This window comes from Papaver somniferum, chromosome 3 (genome assembly GCF_003573695.1).
Source record: "Papaver somniferum cultivar HN1 chromosome 3, ASM357369v1, whole genome shotgun sequence".
Classification (NCBI taxonomy): domain Eukaryota; kingdom Viridiplantae; phylum Streptophyta; class Magnoliopsida; order Ranunculales; family Papaveraceae; genus Papaver; species Papaver somniferum.
In genome coordinates this window covers 184,109,243-184,130,150 of record NC_039360.1, presented here as the reverse complement: position 1 = coordinate 184,130,150, position 20,908 = coordinate 184,109,243, and the positions used below count along the sequence as shown (strand labels likewise).

Here is a 20,908-nt window from a genome sequence, read left to right as displayed (position 1 = left end):
ATTTTCCTAGTAAAGGGCAAGGCCTGGCCTAAACAAGATAAGGGTTCGGATTTCATCACCGTTCCCTTCTTGCCCGTTTTAGGAAAACAATACCTAACGCGAACCCAATCTTTAAAACTGATTAGAAAGAGACCTATAGGGTATCGAGCTTGTTAGGAAAATTTTTCGAAGGATATTGGTTACCTTTTAAGCAACTTCAAAGTTCATGGTGACTTCTGGGAGTTGAAACAAGCCGCCTTGTAACGCCGGTGAGGCCTTGGGTATCAAAGCTCCATTGAGCTTCCCTCGCCTCAGTTTCATCTCACATTAGCTCGGATTGATCCAGAGGTGTTGCTCAAACTGTAACGAATTCCCCTTCGAGAGATAGAAGCTGGTCTAGAAACAATCTAAGTGGAGCCATCATTCTTTTTGTTTGCTAGAAATATTTAGGTTTTCTTTGGTGGAGTCGAGTCGGCCTTGTTTGTGATTGTATAGAATCCCTCTGTAGTTTATATTTCTTCGGTGATGAATCCTTTTGAGGAGACGCCACCTGCGATGACGTTGCGAGAATATATATAGAAATTCTCATTATCAAGAGACGTCTTCGGAAATGACTCTTGGTGAATATATGCGTGAGCAGCGATATATGGATACTCCAACTTTTATTTAGGAATCACCTCTAACGATCTATGAGAAATATTATAAACATAGACCATGTAGTTGGGAACAAAGCTTGAGAATTCGTGAATATCAAAAATTATATTGTGATGATGATGATGAGGAGGATGGTGATGATGATTATAATGATATTTCTAGTTCAAATCCAAATAATTTTAATAATTATTTACCTATTCAAAAGGACGAGGATTTGACTAGAAATACCCCCGTTTTAGACGATGATTACGAAACCGATGATGGTTTAGAGGAACCAGTTTATCTTGAGAGTACTGTTTTCGAGTCAAACGATTTAGAAACAATAGTCTTAGAAGAACTCGTAGAGATTAGCGGGGATGAACCTGACTTAGAAAAATCAATCGCCCACTTTCAGGAATCTGATGACCTAGAAATTAGGGAGATTATGACCAGTCTACCTAGAGATGCCGAAAACTCTAAGTTTGGGGGTGATTATCATTCTCCATGTTCTTTAACTCTTAAAAATATCACTCACTTGGGACTTGACATCAATGCCTCACCCATCTTACGAGACTATCTTCGTACTCGTTTTCCCGAACTTAATAATATTCAACATGAGTCTCAACTGTTAGAAACGCATCCTCTGGTTGATGAGGTTAGCTCAGGCAATAATCCCAAGATTGACTTTGTTTTCCCACCAAAAACTTTTCTTCCAATTGTGGGAACTTTTGATTTTAAGATGTGTCGGTTATTAAGTTTTGAGACTAAACCTAATCACTTTAGGATATTAGGGTCGACACATTTTCTTAAGGAAGACCACCTCTTTCATTGTGGTCAGCTGTGTGAGTCAAATCTGATTGACTTAGAGGATCCCCAGTTATTCAGGTTGTTGTTATGTGCTTATAAGTTCTTGGTTGAGTTTTTCCAGACTCTAATACCTGAACCGGATCTTAGCTTTGAGGAAATCCAACCGATGAAAACCTTTTATTTAGTCCCTTTTATAGAGCCTGAACCTGAACCACAACTAGATGTAGTTGTCTTAAGCAAGGGTATGTTCGGCATCTTCTTGGTCTGTTGCAGTTTCCTCTTCTTGTGGGTAACACTTTTTGATCCAGATGACCCACAGTTATTCCGGCTACTACTATATGATTCTACGTGGTGACTAATCCTTTCTTAGTCTGGCTGAAGACTTTAAACTTAGCACTTCTTGGGAGGTAACCCAATATTCATGCGACATGGTAATATCTTTCCTTATCTCTTTTGCTTCATTGGTAACAGTTTCTCCTTGTTCATGCTTTTAATTTTATCTTTAGAACATCGAGGACAATGTTAGATTTAAGTTTGGGGGTATGGGAGAAACATTTTAGTCGCATTTTTGAAACTTCTAGCGTCACATAGTACCCGGTTAGCTAAGTTTACATACTGTTTCTCACCGAAAAGATAGAAATTGGAATGCTAGAGATAACAACCTATTGAGACATTAGAGAAAAAGACATTGAGATCCTTGAAATTCAGGAGAGAACTTGTTCCTTTTAGAGGGTAACCGTGATGGACCTAACCATCCATGATGGAAAGGCAAGTAGGTCAGAAGGAAATGCCAGAAAGACAGAGCAACCTCACAATGTAGTCTTAGTTACTGGATTACGACTCTCTCTCAGTAGAAACTTATCATCATCAACAAGCAGAGTAACATCAAAATTTATGAAAAAGTTGAAGACGTTTAAGGTTTAGAAGCAACAATAGAAAAGAATAATTCAAAAATCAAAGTTGAAGACTTAGTTACAAGAAGTTACAAGAGCAAATGATATAAGTTATTGAAGTTCATGATACCAAGACATCACAAGTTGTGAAGATCCAAGTTTTGAAAGTCCTTCTCTCATGGCCATGTAAATTTTTGTCTTGTAATTTTTTGTTTTCAAAAAAATAAAAAAATGAATGAAAAAAATAAAATGAAAAAAATAAAATAAAATGAAACATCATTACGTTCTTTTTGATTCAATAAGGCCATAGGGAAGAAGAAATTTATAAGTCAAGCAAGAAATCGAAGAGAAGAGTTAATTGTCAAGGTTCTATGAGGTTCGAGAGTTTATCATCAACAGTTGAAGACCGAAGAAGGCGTTGTTTCTACTGAGCACTGTGAGAGAGTCGAAGAAAGATGCATTTTGGTTGCTTTGTTAGTCTGCTTTCAATCTGGCACAAGATCTTTCTAGCACTGGTTTAACTCATCACACGTAATTAGTCCAGCTGTGTAGCAGATGTCCCTCTCATCTTTATCTCTCTCCTAATCTTATCCAGTTGTAAAGCAGCGGACGCATCTTACAATGTTTATCTAGCTGTGTAGCGGATATCTCTTTATCTAGCAGTCGTGCGGATGTGTCTCCCCTTTTCTTCAGTCAGCTTTAGAGCTGACACCTTTAATTTCTCTGGCATTCTAGTTACTTGGAGATAGGTTGAGAATATGTATGTCCTCATAGATCTTTGGATACTTGTGACCAATTAGAAGTCATGGTTTTTGTGGGTACACCTCTGTTAAACCCACCCGAGATTAACTCGGTTTTATTTTTTAGTTTTGCTCGAGGACTAGCAAATAATAAGTTTGGGGGTATTTGATAGACGCATTTATGTGTCTATTTTGTTCTCAATATTCTGTATTGTTAGACTCGATTAAGTACTTATTGTGTTATTTTGTGTTCTTGTAGGAAATTTTAGAGAAATAAGCCCTTGCGGCGAAATGAGCTCAAAAAGTGGTGTTTTACACCCCCAAGATAAAGTATTAAAGGAACCCCAGAAATGCACTGGAAACGTCACAGAAATGTCCCGGAGGAACCAAGAAAAATTACTATTTCCACCCAAAAATTACTATTTCAGCCCCAATTGCTAAAGGGACACCAGAACTGGATTAGGGGGAGGCCAGTTTTCTTCCCAAATTCAAATTCCAAAATTGGCGGGAAAATTTGGTTATTTACTGGCATATTTTCCAATCGATTTTTGAAGGAGTTTCAGGCCGATTCAATGGCTGAAACTCATTGGGTATCTTCTGCTGGGCTAGACAGGAAGGATATGGGTGTTGGATGCGATCAAATTTGGCTGGAAAATCCATCAGATGAAATCAGAGCAGACGCGTGCATGGAAAATATTTCACGGGGTTTTGATGAGTTGGAAGTGTGCTGCTCGTGTTTGGATGGGGCTTGGCTATATTCTGAAGTGTGTTGAGATAAACAAAGAAAATCTACTCACCATTTACATCTCCAGACGCGTATAGAGATAATTCAGGGAAGAAAATATTCCGAAATATTTTTCTTCAATGGCCGAGTAAATGAAGATTATTTGGAGTTAATGGAGGAGATTCAATGGTTCAATTACGTATAAATATGTTCCTAATGTGCTACAGAGAGGTTGTCGAGAGTTTGGGGGCTTGAGGAGAACTGAGGAGCAAGAAATCACTATGAACAGCAAGCTTCCTGCTGCTGTTTTATGCTGCTGATGAAGATGAAGAACACGAAGAACAGACTCTCAGAAACAGTCGTTCTTCAACAGTGACAACGACAGTGGCTCGTGGGTCGTAGGTGTGGGTTCTTAGAACCTTAGCGACAACAGCAGTTAGATTTTATCGTTTATTCTGGACGCTTTTTGTGCGTCGCAGATTACAGTTTCACACCATTTTCTCTTCTTCTCTTTATTGTAAACACCAATTGAGCTTAATAAAATATTTTGAGAGGTATTTCACCATGATGAGCTAAACCCAACATTGGGACAACGGAGGAGGCGATTTTCATCATTCTGGTAAATTTAATTTATTCTTTTTATGACTTTTGCATTGATTTAAAATTTTGAAAAATGATTTTGATTAATTAGTTATCATTTTATTTGATGCGGCATGCTTTCTTAAATGTTTGATGTCCCATGCTTACGATTTATAACTAATATTCTGAGAATCTATATTGGCAAAATAAGAGTCCTTACATTTTATGTTTTGAGCGATAATTGTTAAGGATAAATAAAATGTACCATATGCATGAGAATTGGCCAAGTCTTTAGTCCCAGTAACTCTCTACCAATTTGTCAATATTTTTGTATATAATTTTTATAAATCTAAAAATCCTTCACCTTCACAAGTCTTAGAGTTCGAACCATCCTTACCACTTCATTACTACAACCCACAAAAAATCAATAATCATTTTGGCACCGCCGACGCGGATTTATGTTTAGGTAGAATTTTTAGGTTTTTATTATTTTTTTTTACTATTATTTGTTCCTTTTTACGTTTCTTTTTGTGTCTTTGATTTACAGGTTCGAAGTGGAATACTAAGGACTTGGGAAAAAAAAGCTTAAAGCTAAAAGCTAAAAGAGAAGAAAAAAAAAGACATAATTTTTTTTTAGGATTTGTAAATAGGCTTTATCTTTCATAATTTTTGTAATTTTTGGACTTTTTTATTTGGACTTTATTCTGGACAATTGGACTTTATTCTTTTTTTAACCCTACGGAAGGGTATTATTATTAAAAAAAAAATTATTATATAAACTGTGTGCAGGGAAGGACGACGATTACTATATCGTCTCGGCCCCTCGGGTTCGTACACGGCATAGGAGTCGTGGCCCGACTCGACGACAATGGTTCATCCCCCGTCCGGTACGGGAGGTAAGTCCAATCGAAACACTCGTGAATCCCCTGCAAACGATTTACCGTATGCCTTAAGGTGATAATTGTTTGAGGACGAACCGGACTGTCTTTATTTTCCTAGTAAAGGGCAAGGCCTGGCCTAAACAAGATAAGGGTTCATATTTCATCACCGTTCCCTTCTTGCCCGTTTTAGGAAAACAAAACCTAACGCGAACCCAAGATTTAAAATCTGATTAGAAAGAGACCTATAGGGTATCGAGCTTGTTAGGAAAAATTTTCGAAGGATATTGGTTACCTTTTAAGCAACTTCAAAGTTCATGGTGACTTCTGGGAGTTGAAACAAGCCGCCTTGTAACGCCGGTGAGGCCTTGGGTATCAAAGCTCCATTGAGCTTCCCTCGCCTCAGTTTCATCTCACATTAGCTCGGATTGATCCAGAGGTGTTGCTCAAACTGTAACGAATTCCCCTTCGAGAGATAGAAGCTGGTCTAGAAACAATCTAAGTTGAGCCATCATGCTTTTTGTTTGCTAGAAATCTTTAGGTTTGCTTTGGTGGAGTCGAGTCGGCCTTGTTTGTGATTTTATAGAATCCCTCTGTAGTTTATATTTCTTCGGTGATGAATCCTTTTGAGGAGACGCCACCTGCGATGACGTTGCGAGAATATATGTCTAGAAATTCTCGTTACCAAGAGACGTCTTTGGAAATGACTCTTGGTGAATATATGCGTGGGCAGCGATATATGGATACTCCAACTTTTATTGAGGAATCACCTCTAACGATCTATGAGAAATATTATAAACATAAACCATGTAGTTGGGAACAAAGCTTGAGAATTCGTGAATATCAAAAATTATATTGTGATGATGATGAGGAGGAGGATGGTGATGATGATTATAATGATATTTCTAGTTCAAATCCAAATAATTTTAATAATTATTTACCTAATCAAAAGGACGAGGATTTGACTAAAAATACCCCCATTTTAGACGATGATTACGAAACCGATGATGGTTTAGAGGAACCAGTTTATCTTGAGAGTACTGTTTTCGAGTCAAACGATTTAGAAACAATAGTCTTAGAAGAACTCGTAGAGATTAGCGGGGATGAACCTGACTTAGAAAAATCAATCGCCCACTTTCAGGAATCTGATGACCTAGAAATTAGGGAGATTATGACCAGTCTACCTAGAGATGCCGAAAACTCTAAGTTTGGGGGTGATTATCATTCTCCATGTTCTTTAACTCTTAAAAATATCACTCACTTGGGACTTGACATCAATGCCTCACCCATCTTACGAGACTATCTTCGTACTCGTTTTCCCGAACTTAATAATATTCAACATGAGTCTCAACTGTTAGAAACGCATCCTCTGGTTGATGAGGTTAGCTCAGGCAATAATCCCAAGATTGACTTTGTTTTCCCACCAAAAACTTTTCTTCCAATTGTGGGAACTTTTGATTTTAAGATGTGTCGGTTATTAAGTTTTGAGACTAAACCTAATCACTTTAGGATATTAGGGTCGACACATTTTCTTAAGGAAGACCACCTCTTTCATTGTGGTCAGCTGTGTGAGTCAAATCTGATTGACTTAGAGGATCCCCAGTTATTCAGGTTGTTGTTATGTGCTTATAAGTTCTTGGTTGAGTTTTTCCAGACTCTAATACCTGAACCGGATCTTAGCTTTGAGGAAATCCAACCGATGAAAACCTTTTATTTAGTCCCTTTTATAGAGCCTGAACCTGAACCACAACTAGATGTAGTTGTCTTAAGCAAGGGTATGTTCGGCATCTTCTTGGTCTGTTGCAGTTTCCTCTTCTTGTGGGTAACACTTTTTGATCCAGATGACCCACAGTTATTCCGGCTACTACTATATGATTCTACGTGGTGACTAATCCTTTCTTAGTCTGGCTGAAGACTTTAAACTTAGCACTTCTTGGGAGGTAACCCAATATTCATGCGACATGGTAATATCTTTCCTTATCTCTTTTGCTTCATTGGTAACAGTTTCTCCTTGTTCATGCTTTTAATTTTATCTTTAGAACATCGAGGACAATGTTAGATTTAAGTTTGGGGGTATGGGAGAAACATTTTAGTCGCATTTTTGAAAATTCTAGCGTTACATAGTACCCGGTTAGCTAAGTTTACATACTGTTTCTCACCGAAAAGATAGAAATTGGAATGCTAGAGATAACAACCTATTGAGACATTAGAGAAAAAGACATTGAGATCCTTGAAATTCAGGAGAGAACTTGTTCCTTTTATAGGGTAACCGTGATGGACCTAACCATCCATGATGGAAAGGCAAGTAGGTCAGAAGGAAATGCCAGAAAGACAGAGCAACCTCACAATGTAGTCTTAGTTACTGGATTACGACTCTCTCTCAGTAGAAACTTATCATCATCAACAAGCGGAGTGACATCAAAATTTATGAAAAAGTTGAAGACGTTTAAGGTTTAGAAGAAACAACAGAAAAGAATAATTCAAAAATCAAAGTTGAAGACTTAGTTACAAGAAGTTACAAGAGCAAATGATATAAGTTGTTGAAGTTCATGATACCAAGACATCACAAGTTGTGAAGATCCAAGTTCTAAAGTCCTTCTCTCATGGCCATGTAAATTTTTGTCTTGTAAAAAAAAAAAAAAATGAAAAATGAAAAAAAAAACAACATCATTACGTTCTTTTTGTTCATAAGGCCATAGGGAAGAAGAAATTTATAAGTCAAGCAAGAAATCGAAGAGAAGAGTTAATTGTCAAGGTTCTATGAGGTTCGAGAGTTTATCAACAACAGTTCAAGACCGAAGAAAACGTTATTTCTACTGAGCACTGTGAGAGAGTCGAAGAAAGATGCATTTTGGTTGCTTTATTAGTCTGCTTTCAATCTGGCACAAGATCTTTCTAGCACTGGTTTAACTCATCACACATAATTAGTCCATCTGTGTAGCAGATGTCCCTCTTATCTTTATCTCTCTCCTAATCTTATCCAGTTGTAAAGCAGCGGACGCATCTTACAATGTTTATCTAGCTGTGTAGCGGATATCTCTTTATCTAGCAGTCGTGCGGATGTGTCTCCCCTTTTCTTCAGTCAGCTTTAGAGCTGACACCTTTAATTTCTATGGCATTCTAGTTACTTGGAGATAGGTTGAGAATATGTATGTCCTCATAGCTCTTTGGATACTTGTGACCAATTAGAAGTCATGGTTTTTGTGGGTACACCTCTATTAAACCCACCCGAGATTAACTCGGTTTTATTTTTTAGTTTTGCTCGAGGACTAGCAAATAATAAGTTTGGGGGTATTTGATAGACGCATTTATGTGTCTATTTTGTTCTCAATATTCTGTATTGTTAGACTCGATTAAGTACTTATTGTGTTATTTTGTGTTCTTGTAGGAAATTTTAGAGAAATAAGCCCTTGCGGCGAAATGGGCTCAAAAAGTGGTGTTTTACACCCCCAAGATAAAGTATTAAAGGAACCCCAGAAATGCACTGGAAACGTCACAGAAATGTCCCGGAGGAACCAAGAAAAATTACTATTTCCACCCAAAAATTACTATTTCAGCCCCGATTGCTAAAGGGACACCAGAACTGGATTAGGGGGAGGCCAGTTTTCTTCCCAAATTCAAATTCCAAAATTGGCGGGAAAATTTGGTTATTTACTGGCATATTTTCCAATCGATTTTTGAAGGAGTTTCAGGCCGATTCAATGGCTGAAACTCATTGGGTATCTTCTGCTGGGCTAGACAGGAAGGATATGGGTAGGCCTGTCAATGGAAGAATATCCGTCGGATATTTAGAAATCCGATATCCGACATGTTAAGCACTACCGGATATTCGATATCCGATAATATTCTATAGGATATCAAAATCAGATATCGATTCCGATAGGCTAAGCTGTCGGATATCCGATAGTATCCGGTTATAACAAAAATGCTTAAAAACCCTTGTAAAACATTTTCATAATTGACACTTATGGGATATTTATCCGACAATATGCGATAATATCCGATACTAGACTCGAAATTAGGATAAATTGTAAATAAGTTCCTATACTATCGGATATCGGATATTAACATTTCGGATGGGGTCTAATCCGTTTCCGATATGTTAAGGAAGAAATATCCGATAAAATATCCGATCCGATATCCGATATCCGATAAAACGGATAAAATCCTATAGGATCTCGAATACTCGGAAACGGATACCGGATATCGGACAAATATTGACAGGCCTAGATATGGGTGTTGGATGCGATCAAATTTGGCTGGAAAATCCATCAGATGAAATCAGAGCAGACGCGTGCATGGGAAATATTTTACGGGGTTTTGATGAGTTGGAAGTGTGCTGATCGTGTTTGGATGGGGCTTGGCTATATTCTGAAGTGTGTTGAGATAAACAAAGAAAATCTACTCACCATTTACATCTCCAGACGCGTATAGAGATAATTCAGGGAAGAAAATATTCTGAAATATTTTTCTTCAATGGCCGAGTAAATGAAGATTATTTGGAGTTAATGGAGGAGATTCAATGGTTCAATTACGTATAAATATGTTCCTAATGTGCTACAGAGAGGTTGTCGAGAGTTTGGGGGCTTGAGGAGAACTGAGGAGCAAGAAATCACTATGAACAGCAAGCTTCCTGCTGCTGTTTTATGCTGCTGATGAAGATGAAGAACACGAAGAACAGACTCTCAGAAACAGTCGTTCTTCAACAGTGACAACGACAGTGGCTCGTGGGTCGTAGGTGTGGGTCTTAGAACCTTAGCGACAACAGCAGTTAGATTTTATCGTTTATTCTGGACGCTTTTTGTGCGTCGCAGATTACAGTTTCACACCATTTTCTCTTCTTCTCTTTATTGTAAACACCAATTGAGCTTAATAAAATATTTTGAGAGGTATTTCACCATGATGAGCTAAACCCAACATTGGGACAACGGAGGAGGCGATTTTCATCATTCTGGTAAATTTAATTTATTCTTTTTATGACTTTTGCATTGATTTAAAATTGAAAAATGATTTTGTTTAATTAGTTATCGTTTTATTTGATGCGACATGCTTGCTTAAATGTTTGATGTCCCATGCTTACGATTTATAACTAATATTCTGAGAATCTATATTGGCAAAATAAGAGTCCTTACATTTTATGTTTTGAGCGATAATTGTTAAGGATAAATAAAATGTACCATATGCATGAGAATTGGCCAAGTCCTTAGTCCCAGTAACTCTTTACCAATTTGTCAATATTTGTATATATATTTATTTTCTAAAAAAATTATACCTTCACAAGTCTGAGAGTTTGAACCTCATTACTACAACCCTCATTAAATCTACAATCAGCTTACTCCTAACAGAACTAGGCAATCACCGTAGTGACCACCGGCGGGCCCACTAGTGCCCTAGTTGACCGAGTCCCATTCCCTCAGCCATAAGTGATTCGAATGCCGACCCCAAACATGGGCGATCGTGATGTATAAAAATATCTCCAACGAGCTGAAACCGTTAAAAAGGGTCTCAGAAGCATCACAACCGTCCAACTTCGCCAGCCTAGTTGGACGGCTTGGATATTTCTACAGATGATTAAGGAAATGCCATCATGCACACTGGCGGAACAACTTCCCCCTTGCTCGATCGGTAAGTCCACGACCAATCCGTAGAGCCACAAGTCGTTTGCCCAAGCTAAGGCAAACACGATGTTTTCAAAACCCTAATTTGGGTCGCGACAATGTATTAGCGTCTTAAATCGATCACAACCATCCAACTTAGCCATCCTAGTTGGATGGCTTAGATCGCGTTTTGGACAATTAAGGAGGTGCACATGAGTTCACCACCGGCCCAACATTATTCCCGCTCGATCGAATTACCCGTGGGAAGTCAATGATGCATCGAGTCGCTCGATTGAATTAGAGTAGTCGTGGCCATTCTAAACCTTAATTCACGTTTGAGGCAATGAGCTTGTGTCACAAATCGATCATGACCACTCATCTTCGCCGGCTGAATCGAGTGGCCTAGATCTGATGTTAGATGGCCTAGGAGGTGTCGATATGCACGCCAACGGCCCGTCTTCACACATGGCCGATCGGCCTGCTTCTATTAGCGCCCAACACTCATGTTCGATTAGCATAAACTAGGGTTGGCCACATGGTTTCCAAACCCTAATTTGAATCAACGGCGGCAAACATCTGCCGCAAATCATCTCGTCCGTCTGACTTTGCTAGCATGGTCGGATGGATTAGATCAAGTATTGAGTGATCAATGAGATACCTCAATGATCACCGGCCGCCTCCCTTTCACAAGGAGCGATCGACCAAGATATGGCTCGTCCATACGACCCTCAATCGATCTCCCAAAGGTGGTCGGACATGCCACCTTTTTAAGACGCTCAATCCGGCGACTTATTCAATCAAGCTCTAAAACAACGATGCTTCATGCACATCGATTGTCTTGAGTTGCTTGCTTAAAAGCGATGCTTTACATGCATTGAACACATGCGATATTTTATGAGTATCGGCTTCATAAATAACTTGGTTGTTTAACCCAATAGCACCGTATGCTATTCTTTGCGGAAAGTCCCACGACTCGACCCACTCACTCGAAACATCGCACATGTCACAAACTGGGGGATACTTACTGGGGTATTGGTCTGGTGGTTTACAGCGTGCGGCGTGCAACGCACTCATTACAAGAACGTGTCAGGAAAAGATGAATGGTTAAACACGATGAGAGAAGTGGGTGAAGGAGTGACCACGTGATGACCACCATCTCCTACACAATCCCACTACTACATCACTTAACTTTCTCCACTTCCTATGAGAACAAGGATGCGCTCAAATGACTTGTATAAATAGGTTTTCAACCTATTTCGACACGAAGAACACAAGTGTTATCAACACAAGTAGCCAGAAACCATTTTCTGACACGCAAGTCATAGATAGCCACACCTTCATATTTCAACACTCTGATCTCAAACACCTTCTTCGCTTCCCTCTCTAAGATCAACCCTTCTCCTTCACCTTGTGACCGAATTGAATCTGGAACGACCATTTCTTGGTTTAGTCCAGAGTCTTACAGATTGATCTCTCGAACTCAAAAGTACTCCCGTGCAGTGCATTTGTTTAGGGTTTGAATTCGTTTCTCATCAACACACCCAAATTTACCGAAAACTGCAGAAACAGTTTTCACCCATAAACACGAGGTTACGTTAATCTCGAACCAGTATGTTTCGATAGAAGTAAATTCCATGAAACATCCTACTTTAGATAACTTAGCTCGAATCCTTTACTTACATCTTTATATTAGCTTGATTGATAATACTAGCATGAATATATAATCAATACGACAATAGACAATCACACATGACACAAAGATTACGTGGTTCACCTACGCTTTGTAGGCTACATCCACGGCCAAAACCACCCCGCGAATCTTCATTATCATAACAAGTTATTACATCGACACACATCATATAATAAACTAGTTATGTAACCCAGAAACAACAACACATATTACGAAGAGTTTACCTCTTACTTTATTCTTCTTCTTCCATAAACTTCTACCGCCATGGTTTCTTCGACTTTAGACAAGAACATGAAGAACATCATGAATTCTAGCTTCTCCCACATGAACCCTAGAAACCCTAGATTTCTCCCATACCCGTTCTCACTACAAGTCTCTCTTCTCATATTGATTTTTCTCCATCACCAACCATCGTAGGACACAACGGTTGTGACCCAATCAGTCTCGTTATTGAGGGAGGATTCTACAAGAGAATGGATTTCTACTCACAATATAAGCCTTCTTATATAGTAGACAAATCCTTGCCCCCCAAGTCTTCTAGAACTTCTAAGAATGGTCTTCCACCTTAATCAGGAAACCCTAAACTTGGAAAACACTCTACCAAACCGTCATACAAGTTTCCTAATCCAAGTAAACCTTGTGGACATTCCAAACCCGAAACTGCCCTTTGGTAGCAGTTTTGACAGCATTAGATCACTATTTCTGTTTCAAAAACTGTTATCTAAAGTCCAATTTCAGCCATATGGTTTTGTATACGGAACAAAACCCCAACAGTTTATGTGTATATATTGATGTACACATGGATTTTCTTGATGTGTACATACTTGTACACATGTTTTATCTGTGATTCTGCAACTATGTGTACATTGTTGTACACATGGATTTCCTTAATGTGTATATTGTTGTGCACATGTTTTATCTGTAGTCCTTCTAGATCATTTTTTTATTTATGTTTCGTGTTTTTATTATTTTAGTTTGAAATTATGAAGAAGAATTCTACGAGAAGGGTAGAAGGTCTAGAAACTTTCAACACTAGGCTCACTCCCATATATGAGGCTTTACTAAAGGAAAACATCGACATTGGTCATACTTGGAGTGTTAGTGAATCCATGGAAAGATTATATGAAGTACATTCTCCCAGGTCTTATTTTGTAGATCTATTGTAGAAAACTTGTACGTGTCACATATGGCGAGTTAATGGTTTTCCTTGTGCACATGCTTGTGCTGCCATTCAAGCTACGAGGGAGGACATCTATTCATTTGTTGAGCCATACTTCATCACTAAATGGTACAACTTGGCATACCAGGAGATCATCTTGCCCATCCCCAATTTTGACAAGCCGCAGGCTTATGATCCTAGTGATAGGATTATTGTTCCTATTCATGTTCCTCTACCTGGTAGATGAAGAACACAGAGTATCAAGAATGCTTGGGAGAAGCAAAAGAGGACTATGATGTGCACAAAGTGCTTCACCCTTGGTAACCACAACAGAGCTACCTGCCCCCTTCCTTGATGCTTTTTACTATGTTTAATTTGTTCAAAAGATTCTATGTTTTTGGTGTTTACTTTTGGTAATGTCTTTTCAATTTTCTAGGCGTGGATAATTAGTGTCAGGAAATGTGTACCATTAATATGTGCACCTTCTTGCGCACTTCAGTTTTCTTAGCTGTCTTTTTACATATGTACCATTATGTAAACCTTGATGTACAATGGATGATACTAGGTTATATTATTTAGAAAGATTCTATGTTTTTAGTTCTAATGCCATTAATTAGGTTTATTTTTCTGTACGATGGTGATTAAGATTTTTGATTGTGATTGTAGTAAATAGGATTCGTTTCAGACTTGTGAAGGAAATGGATTTTATATTTAATAAAATTATATATACAAAAATATTAACAATGGGTGCGAGAGGTAACCAAGATACTAGATTCCACTATTATGCAAAATTGAATGATAAATATTTCAAAACTCTATTCAATTCTTAAGTCCTCTTTTATCTTTAATTCACTATCAATCATACAGATTCTCAAACATTATTTGTAAACCTTAAGCATAGATTATCAAGAGATTAAACCAAGCATAACCTATCAAACTGAATAACAAATAATTAAGACAATCATTCAAATAATTTAAAACTCTGCAAAAGCAGCGATTAGGTGAATTATATAATTAAATGAAATAGTTACCCATTTATGTTGCGTGAATAGCTTCCTCCATTGCCTTGGTTACGAGGGAATTAGCTCATCATAGTAAAAATGCTCTCAAAATAATTTATTATGGCTCAAAAATGGTTTACAAATGATGAGAATGTGAGAAATACAATAAAACCGGGTTTGTAACAATTATATTTGTTACAAACCAGAGAACTACGACCCTCAGTGACAAAATAAGACTGCTGAAGCTGTGTCGCAAACGCTGTAGCAAATAAGTCTGCCTGATGTACGACCCACAGGTGTGAGTCGTTATTACTGTAGCACAACGACTGCGGGTGCAGGTCCGTTCGTCGTGTTCTTCATGTTCATCAGCAGCAACAGCAGCAGAAACCTAGTTTGGGAAAACTCGAATTTCTTCTTCTCTGGCTCTCCTCAGCCCCCCAGACTCTCGACACCCTTTCTACTCAACCACAACAACCTATTTATAGCCAACAGACCCATCGAATCTCGCTCATTCACTCCATATGATTCTCTTTAACTCGGCAGTAAAGAAAATATTTCTGGGAATATTTTCTTTCCTGTTTCATCTTCTCACGCGTTTTCAAGCCTCCAAATTACCATATTTAACTCCTTCACGCTCCAACAGGCTGTGAGGGTCTTCCATGCACGCACAAAACACGTTGAATCTTCTCCAAATCACGTGAAACCCGTGATATACACGAACTGCCCTGTTTTCAACCCGTGAATTGTTTAGCTGATTCTAGCCAATTCTGGTCGAACCAAACGCCCACAGTGTGTTTAATAGGCCATATCACAACTATCTACCAAAAATCAGCCATTGAATCTCCCTAGAACGCGTTCAACAATTCGATCAAAAATCTGCAGAAGTGTTCTCCATTTTCCCTCCAAAAACAAAATTCAAATGGAGAAGATGACCTCCCCCTAATCTTGTACTGGGGTGCGAATAGCAGCTGCCTTTTGGGGTGACCTGGGGTGCCCCTTATCCAACGGTGAGAGTCCGAATAACACGTGTCCTCCGGAGCTTTTACCAACTTTTCGAGCCGAATTTTCCAAAAAATGTTTATTTTCCAAAGGTGCCTACAAACACATAAAACACCAAAATTAGTACAAACTCGAGTGCCAACAATATATAGTATTGAGATCAAATTAAACACAAAAATGTGTCTATCAAATACCCCCAAACTTATTATTTGCTAGTCCTCGAGCAAAATTTATTTTTGAAAAGATAAAAAGACTACACTTAGCACGTGCAGCAGGCCGTTAAACCGCTAGGTGGCCCTAGCGGCGGAGTGTTGTCTCCGGAGGGTTTACCAGAGGTGTACCCACAAAACCTTTACTCCTAATTGGTCACAAGTATCCAAAGAGCTATGAGGACATACATATTCTCAACCTATCTCCAAGTAAGTAGAATGCCAGAGAAATTAAAGGTGTCAGCTCTAAAGCTGACTGAAGAAAAGGGGAGACACATCCACACCACTGCTAGATAAAGAGATATCCACTACACAACTAGATAAACATTGTAAGATGCGTTCGCTGATTTACAGCTGGATAAGATTAGGAGAGAGATAAAAATGAGAGGGACATCTGCTACACAGCTGGACTAATTACGTGTGATGAGTTAAACCAGTGCTAGAAAGATTTTGTGCCAGATTGAAAGCAGACTAACAAAGCAACCAAAATGCATCTTTCTTCGACTATCTCACAGTGCTCAGTAGAAACAACGCCTTCTTCGGTCTTCAACTGTTGATAATAAACTCTCGAACCTCATAGAACCTTGACAATTAACTCTTCTCTTCGATTTCTTGCTTGACTTATAAATTTCTTCTTCCCTATGGCCTTATTGAACAAAAAGAACGTAATGATGTTTCATTTTTTTTTTCATTTTTCATTTTTCATTTTTTTTTTTTTTTTGAAAACAAAAAATTACAAGACAAAAGTTTACATGGCCATGAGAGAAGGACTTTCAAAACTTGGATCTTCGCAACTTGTGATGTCTTGGTATCATGGATTCTAACAACTTATATCATTTGCTCTTATAACTTCAACTTTGATTTTTGAATTATTCTCTTCTATTGTTTCTTCTTAACCTAAAACGTCTTCAATTTTGATGTCGCTCCGCTTGTTGATGATGATAAGTTTCTACTGAGAGAGAGTCGCAATCCAGTAACTAAGACTACATTGTGAGTTTGCTTTGTCTTTCTGGCATTTCCCTGACCTACTTGCCTTTCCATCATGTATGGTTATGTCCATCACGGTTACCCTCTAAAAGGAACAAGTTATCTTCTGAATTTCAAGGATCTCAATGTCTTTTTCTCTAATGTCTCAATAAGTTGTTATCTCTAGCATTCCAATTTCTATATTTTCGGAGAGAAATAGTATGTAAACTTAGCTAACCGGATACCATGTGACGCTAGAAGTTTCAAAAGTGCAACTAAAAAGTTTCTCCCATACCCCCAAACTTAAATCTAACATTGCCCTCAATGTTCTAAAGATAAAATTAAAAGCATATGAACAAGGAGAAACTGTTACCATTTGAAGCAAAAGAGTTAAGGAAAGATATTACCGTGTCGCATGAGATTGGGTTACCTCCCAAGAAGTGCTAAGTTTGAAGTCTTCAGCCAGACATTGGAAGGAATTAGTCACCTCATAGAATCAAAAAGTAACAGCCGAAATAACTGTGGGTCTTCAAAACCAAAAAGAGCTGACCAAAGGAAACTACAATAACCCAAGAAAGTGAACAAGGATAACATGCCCTTATCTAGTTTCCTGATTAAGATATTTATATCTAATTGTGGTTCAGGTTCAGGTTCTAAGAAAGGGTCTAAATAAAATATTTTCATTGGTTGTGTTTCTTCATAGGTGGGACCCGAATCATTAGGTCCTAGAGTCTGGAAAAACTCAAATATGATCTTAGAAGCGCACAATAATAACCTAAATAACTGAGGATCCTCTAAGTCAATAAGATTTGACTTACAAAATTGACCACAATGACAGTAGTGGTCACTCTTAAGCAAATGTGTCGATTCTAATTTCCTAAAGCATTTAGGTTTAGTCTCACAACTTAATATTCGACACATTTGAAATATAAACGTTCCCACATTTTGAAGAAAACTATTTGGTGGGAAAACAAAGTCAATCTGGGTATGATAGCCTGGGAAAACCACATCAATCAGAGGATGGGTTTCTAATGACTGAACTTCTTCCTGGTCATCATTAGGTTCGGGAGAACGAGTATGAAGGTAATCTTGTAAAATGGTCGAGGCAGAGATATCAAGTCCAAAATGAGGGATCTCTGTAAGAGCTAAAGGTATGGCACAAGGAGAATGATAATCACCCCCAAACATAGATTTTTGGGTATCTCTAGATAGACTAGCTACAATTTCCTTAATTTATAGATCATTGGAATCCTGAAAATAGTCAATTGCTCCTTCGAGGTTATACTTAAGCGACGCATCCTTACTCATATTTAATAGCTCTACGAGTTCATTTTCTTCGTCTAAGACTATTGTTTCTAAGTCGGTAGACTCTAAAACATCATTTTCGGAATAAACCCGTTCCTCTAAAGCATTATCGGCTTCGTAATCAAAAGGAAAAACTACATCGTCTAAAACGGTGGTATCCCTAATCAAATCCTCGTCCTTTTGAATAGGTGAATAATCATAAAAATTATTTGGATTTGAACTAGAATCATTATAAAGCTCAATTGGATTAATAGATTCCTGATCACTATGCCTACACATTTCAGATTCTTCATTACTACTATCCTCATCATAATAGTACGAAGATGATTGAACCTTATCTAAATAAGTAGTGTCTTTTATTCTAACCTCGTCCTCTAAATTAGGCAAATATTCACTATTGATATCAAGGGTAGAATTAGAAACATTATTTTGGAAATTTAGATCATTTCGAGCAGCATTAGCTAACTGTTCATTTTCTGCCTCTAGACGTGCCTGAATTTCACTGAGCATAACACTTATACGTTCACTACTCTCGTTTATCATCTCAGAATACCGTGTACACTCTTCTTTTAAACTATTCATTGCAACTAAACGTTTATACGTCCTTTTAATCCGTTGTTGGGTCTCTTCTAGAGAAGGAACAGGTTCAGAAATATCATAATCAGGACTAGTTTTTAAGTAATTTTCCGAAAACGCGTAACTAGTACTATAATGTTCCTGATTTTCTTGCTCGTAAGACCAATTCGCGTGTGGATAGTAATTGGGTTCACTATGGTATGAACCATAACCTTGAAAAGGATGGCGTTCCCAACCACTATTCCCAACATGGTCATAGAAAGGATGATGTCCATATTAAAATTCAGGTCGATAATCATTGTATTGGCTTCTATCATACCAGTTCGACATTCTTAATTGCAAGGGAATTCTACACAATCACAAACAAGGCTGACTCGACCAAATCAAACCTATAAAATCTAGCAAACAACAAGCATGATGGCTCCACTTAGATTGTTTCTAGACTAGATTTTAATCCTTCGAAAGGGAATTCGTTACAATTTAGGCAAACCCCTCTGGAATCAAACCGAGTCAAAGTAAGTTGAATTGAGGCGAAGGAAGCTCAGTGGAGCTTTGATACCCAAGGCATCACCGCTATCACAAGGCGGCGCAATCACGCATTCAACTCACAGAAACCATCATGAACTTCGAAGTATGCTAAAAGAGTAACCAATATTTTTCGAACGACTTTCCTACTAAGATCGTTACCCTATAGGTCTCTTTCTAGTCAAAATTTTAAGCTTAGGTTCGGGTTTGGTTTCGTTTTCCTAAAGCGGGCAAGAAGGAAACGGTGATGAAATCCGAGTCCTTATCTTAATTTGGCCATGCCTTGCCCTTTACTAGGAAATTAAAAAACCCGTATTCAAATCCTCAGCATATATTCACCTTAAGGCATACAATAAACCTGCTGACAGGGGATTCGCGGATGTTTCGAAAGCTTACCTCCCGTACCAGACGGGCGCAGAACCGCTGAAGTCGACTCGGGCCACGACTCCAATGTCATGTGCGAACCCGAGGGGCCAAGACGATATTGTAATCGTCGTCCTTCCCTGCAAACAGTTTATATTTAATTTTTTTTTATATAACCCTTCCATAGGGTTTAAAGTTAAAATAAATTGTCCAAAGTCCAGTCCAAAGAAAAGGAAAAAAGTAAATAAATAATAATAATAATTACAAAAAAATGGAAAGTCTCTTAAAAAATAAATAAATAATAGTTCTCTCCTTTTTTGTTTTTTTTTCTCTCTTTTTTTCTTTATTTTTTTGCTTTGTCTTTTTTCCTTCTCTTTTAGATTCAAGCTTTGATTCCAAGGTCTTTAGTATCCAACTTCAAACCTGTAATACAAAGACACAACCAAAGAGACGTAAAAAGAACAAATGGAATAATAAAAAATAATAAAAACCTAAAAATTCTACCTAAGCACAAATCCGCGTCGGCGGCGCCAAAATGATTAAGATTTTTGATTGTGATTGTAGTAAATAGGATTCGTTTCAGACTTGTGAAGGAAATGGAATTTTAGATTTAATAAAATTATATATACAAAAATATTAACAATGGGTGCGAGAGGTAACCAAGACACTAGATTCCACTATTATGCAAAATTGAATGATAAATATTTCAAAACTCTATTCAATTCTTAAGTCATTTTTATCTTTAATTCACTATCAATCATACAGATTCTCAAACATTATTTGTAAACCTTAAGCATAGATTATCAAGAGATTAAACCAAGCATAACCTATCAAACTGAATAACAAATAATTAAGACATTCATTCAAATAATTTAAAACTCTGCAAAAGCAGCGATTAGGTGAATTATATAATTAAATGAAATAGTTACTCATTTATGTTGCGTGAATAGCTTCCTCCATTGCCTTGGTTACGAGGGAATTAGATCATCATAGTAAAAATGCTCTCAAAATAATTTATTATGGCTCAAAAATGGTTTACAAATGATGAGAACGTGAGAAATACAATAAAACCGGGTTTGTAACAATTATATTTGTTACAAACCAGAGAACTACGACCTTTAGTGACAAAATAAGACTGTTGAAGTTGTGTCGCAAACTCTGTAGCAAATAAGTCTGCCTGATGTACGACCAACAGGTGTGAGTCGTTATTACTGTAGCACAACGACTGCTGGTGCAGGTCCGTTCTTCGTGTTCTTCATGTTCATCAGCAGCAGCAGCAGCAGAA

The 20,908-nt window shown here is 37.8% G+C and overlaps 1 protein-coding gene across 1 annotated transcript in view; it reads left to right on the top strand.

Annotated features, from left to right (window-relative positions):
* Positions 1-13,686, top strand: part of LOC113360414 — a 41,301-nt gene extending 27,615 nt beyond the window's left edge. Inside the window, exon 5 of the mRNA XM_026603923.1 lies at positions 13,495-13,686. Within this exon, the coding sequence (XP_026459708.1) occupies positions 13,495-13,686 (192 nt within the window). The remainder of the gene's footprint in view (positions 1-13,494) is intronic.
* Positions 13,687-20,908: the final 7,222 nt, after the last annotated feature.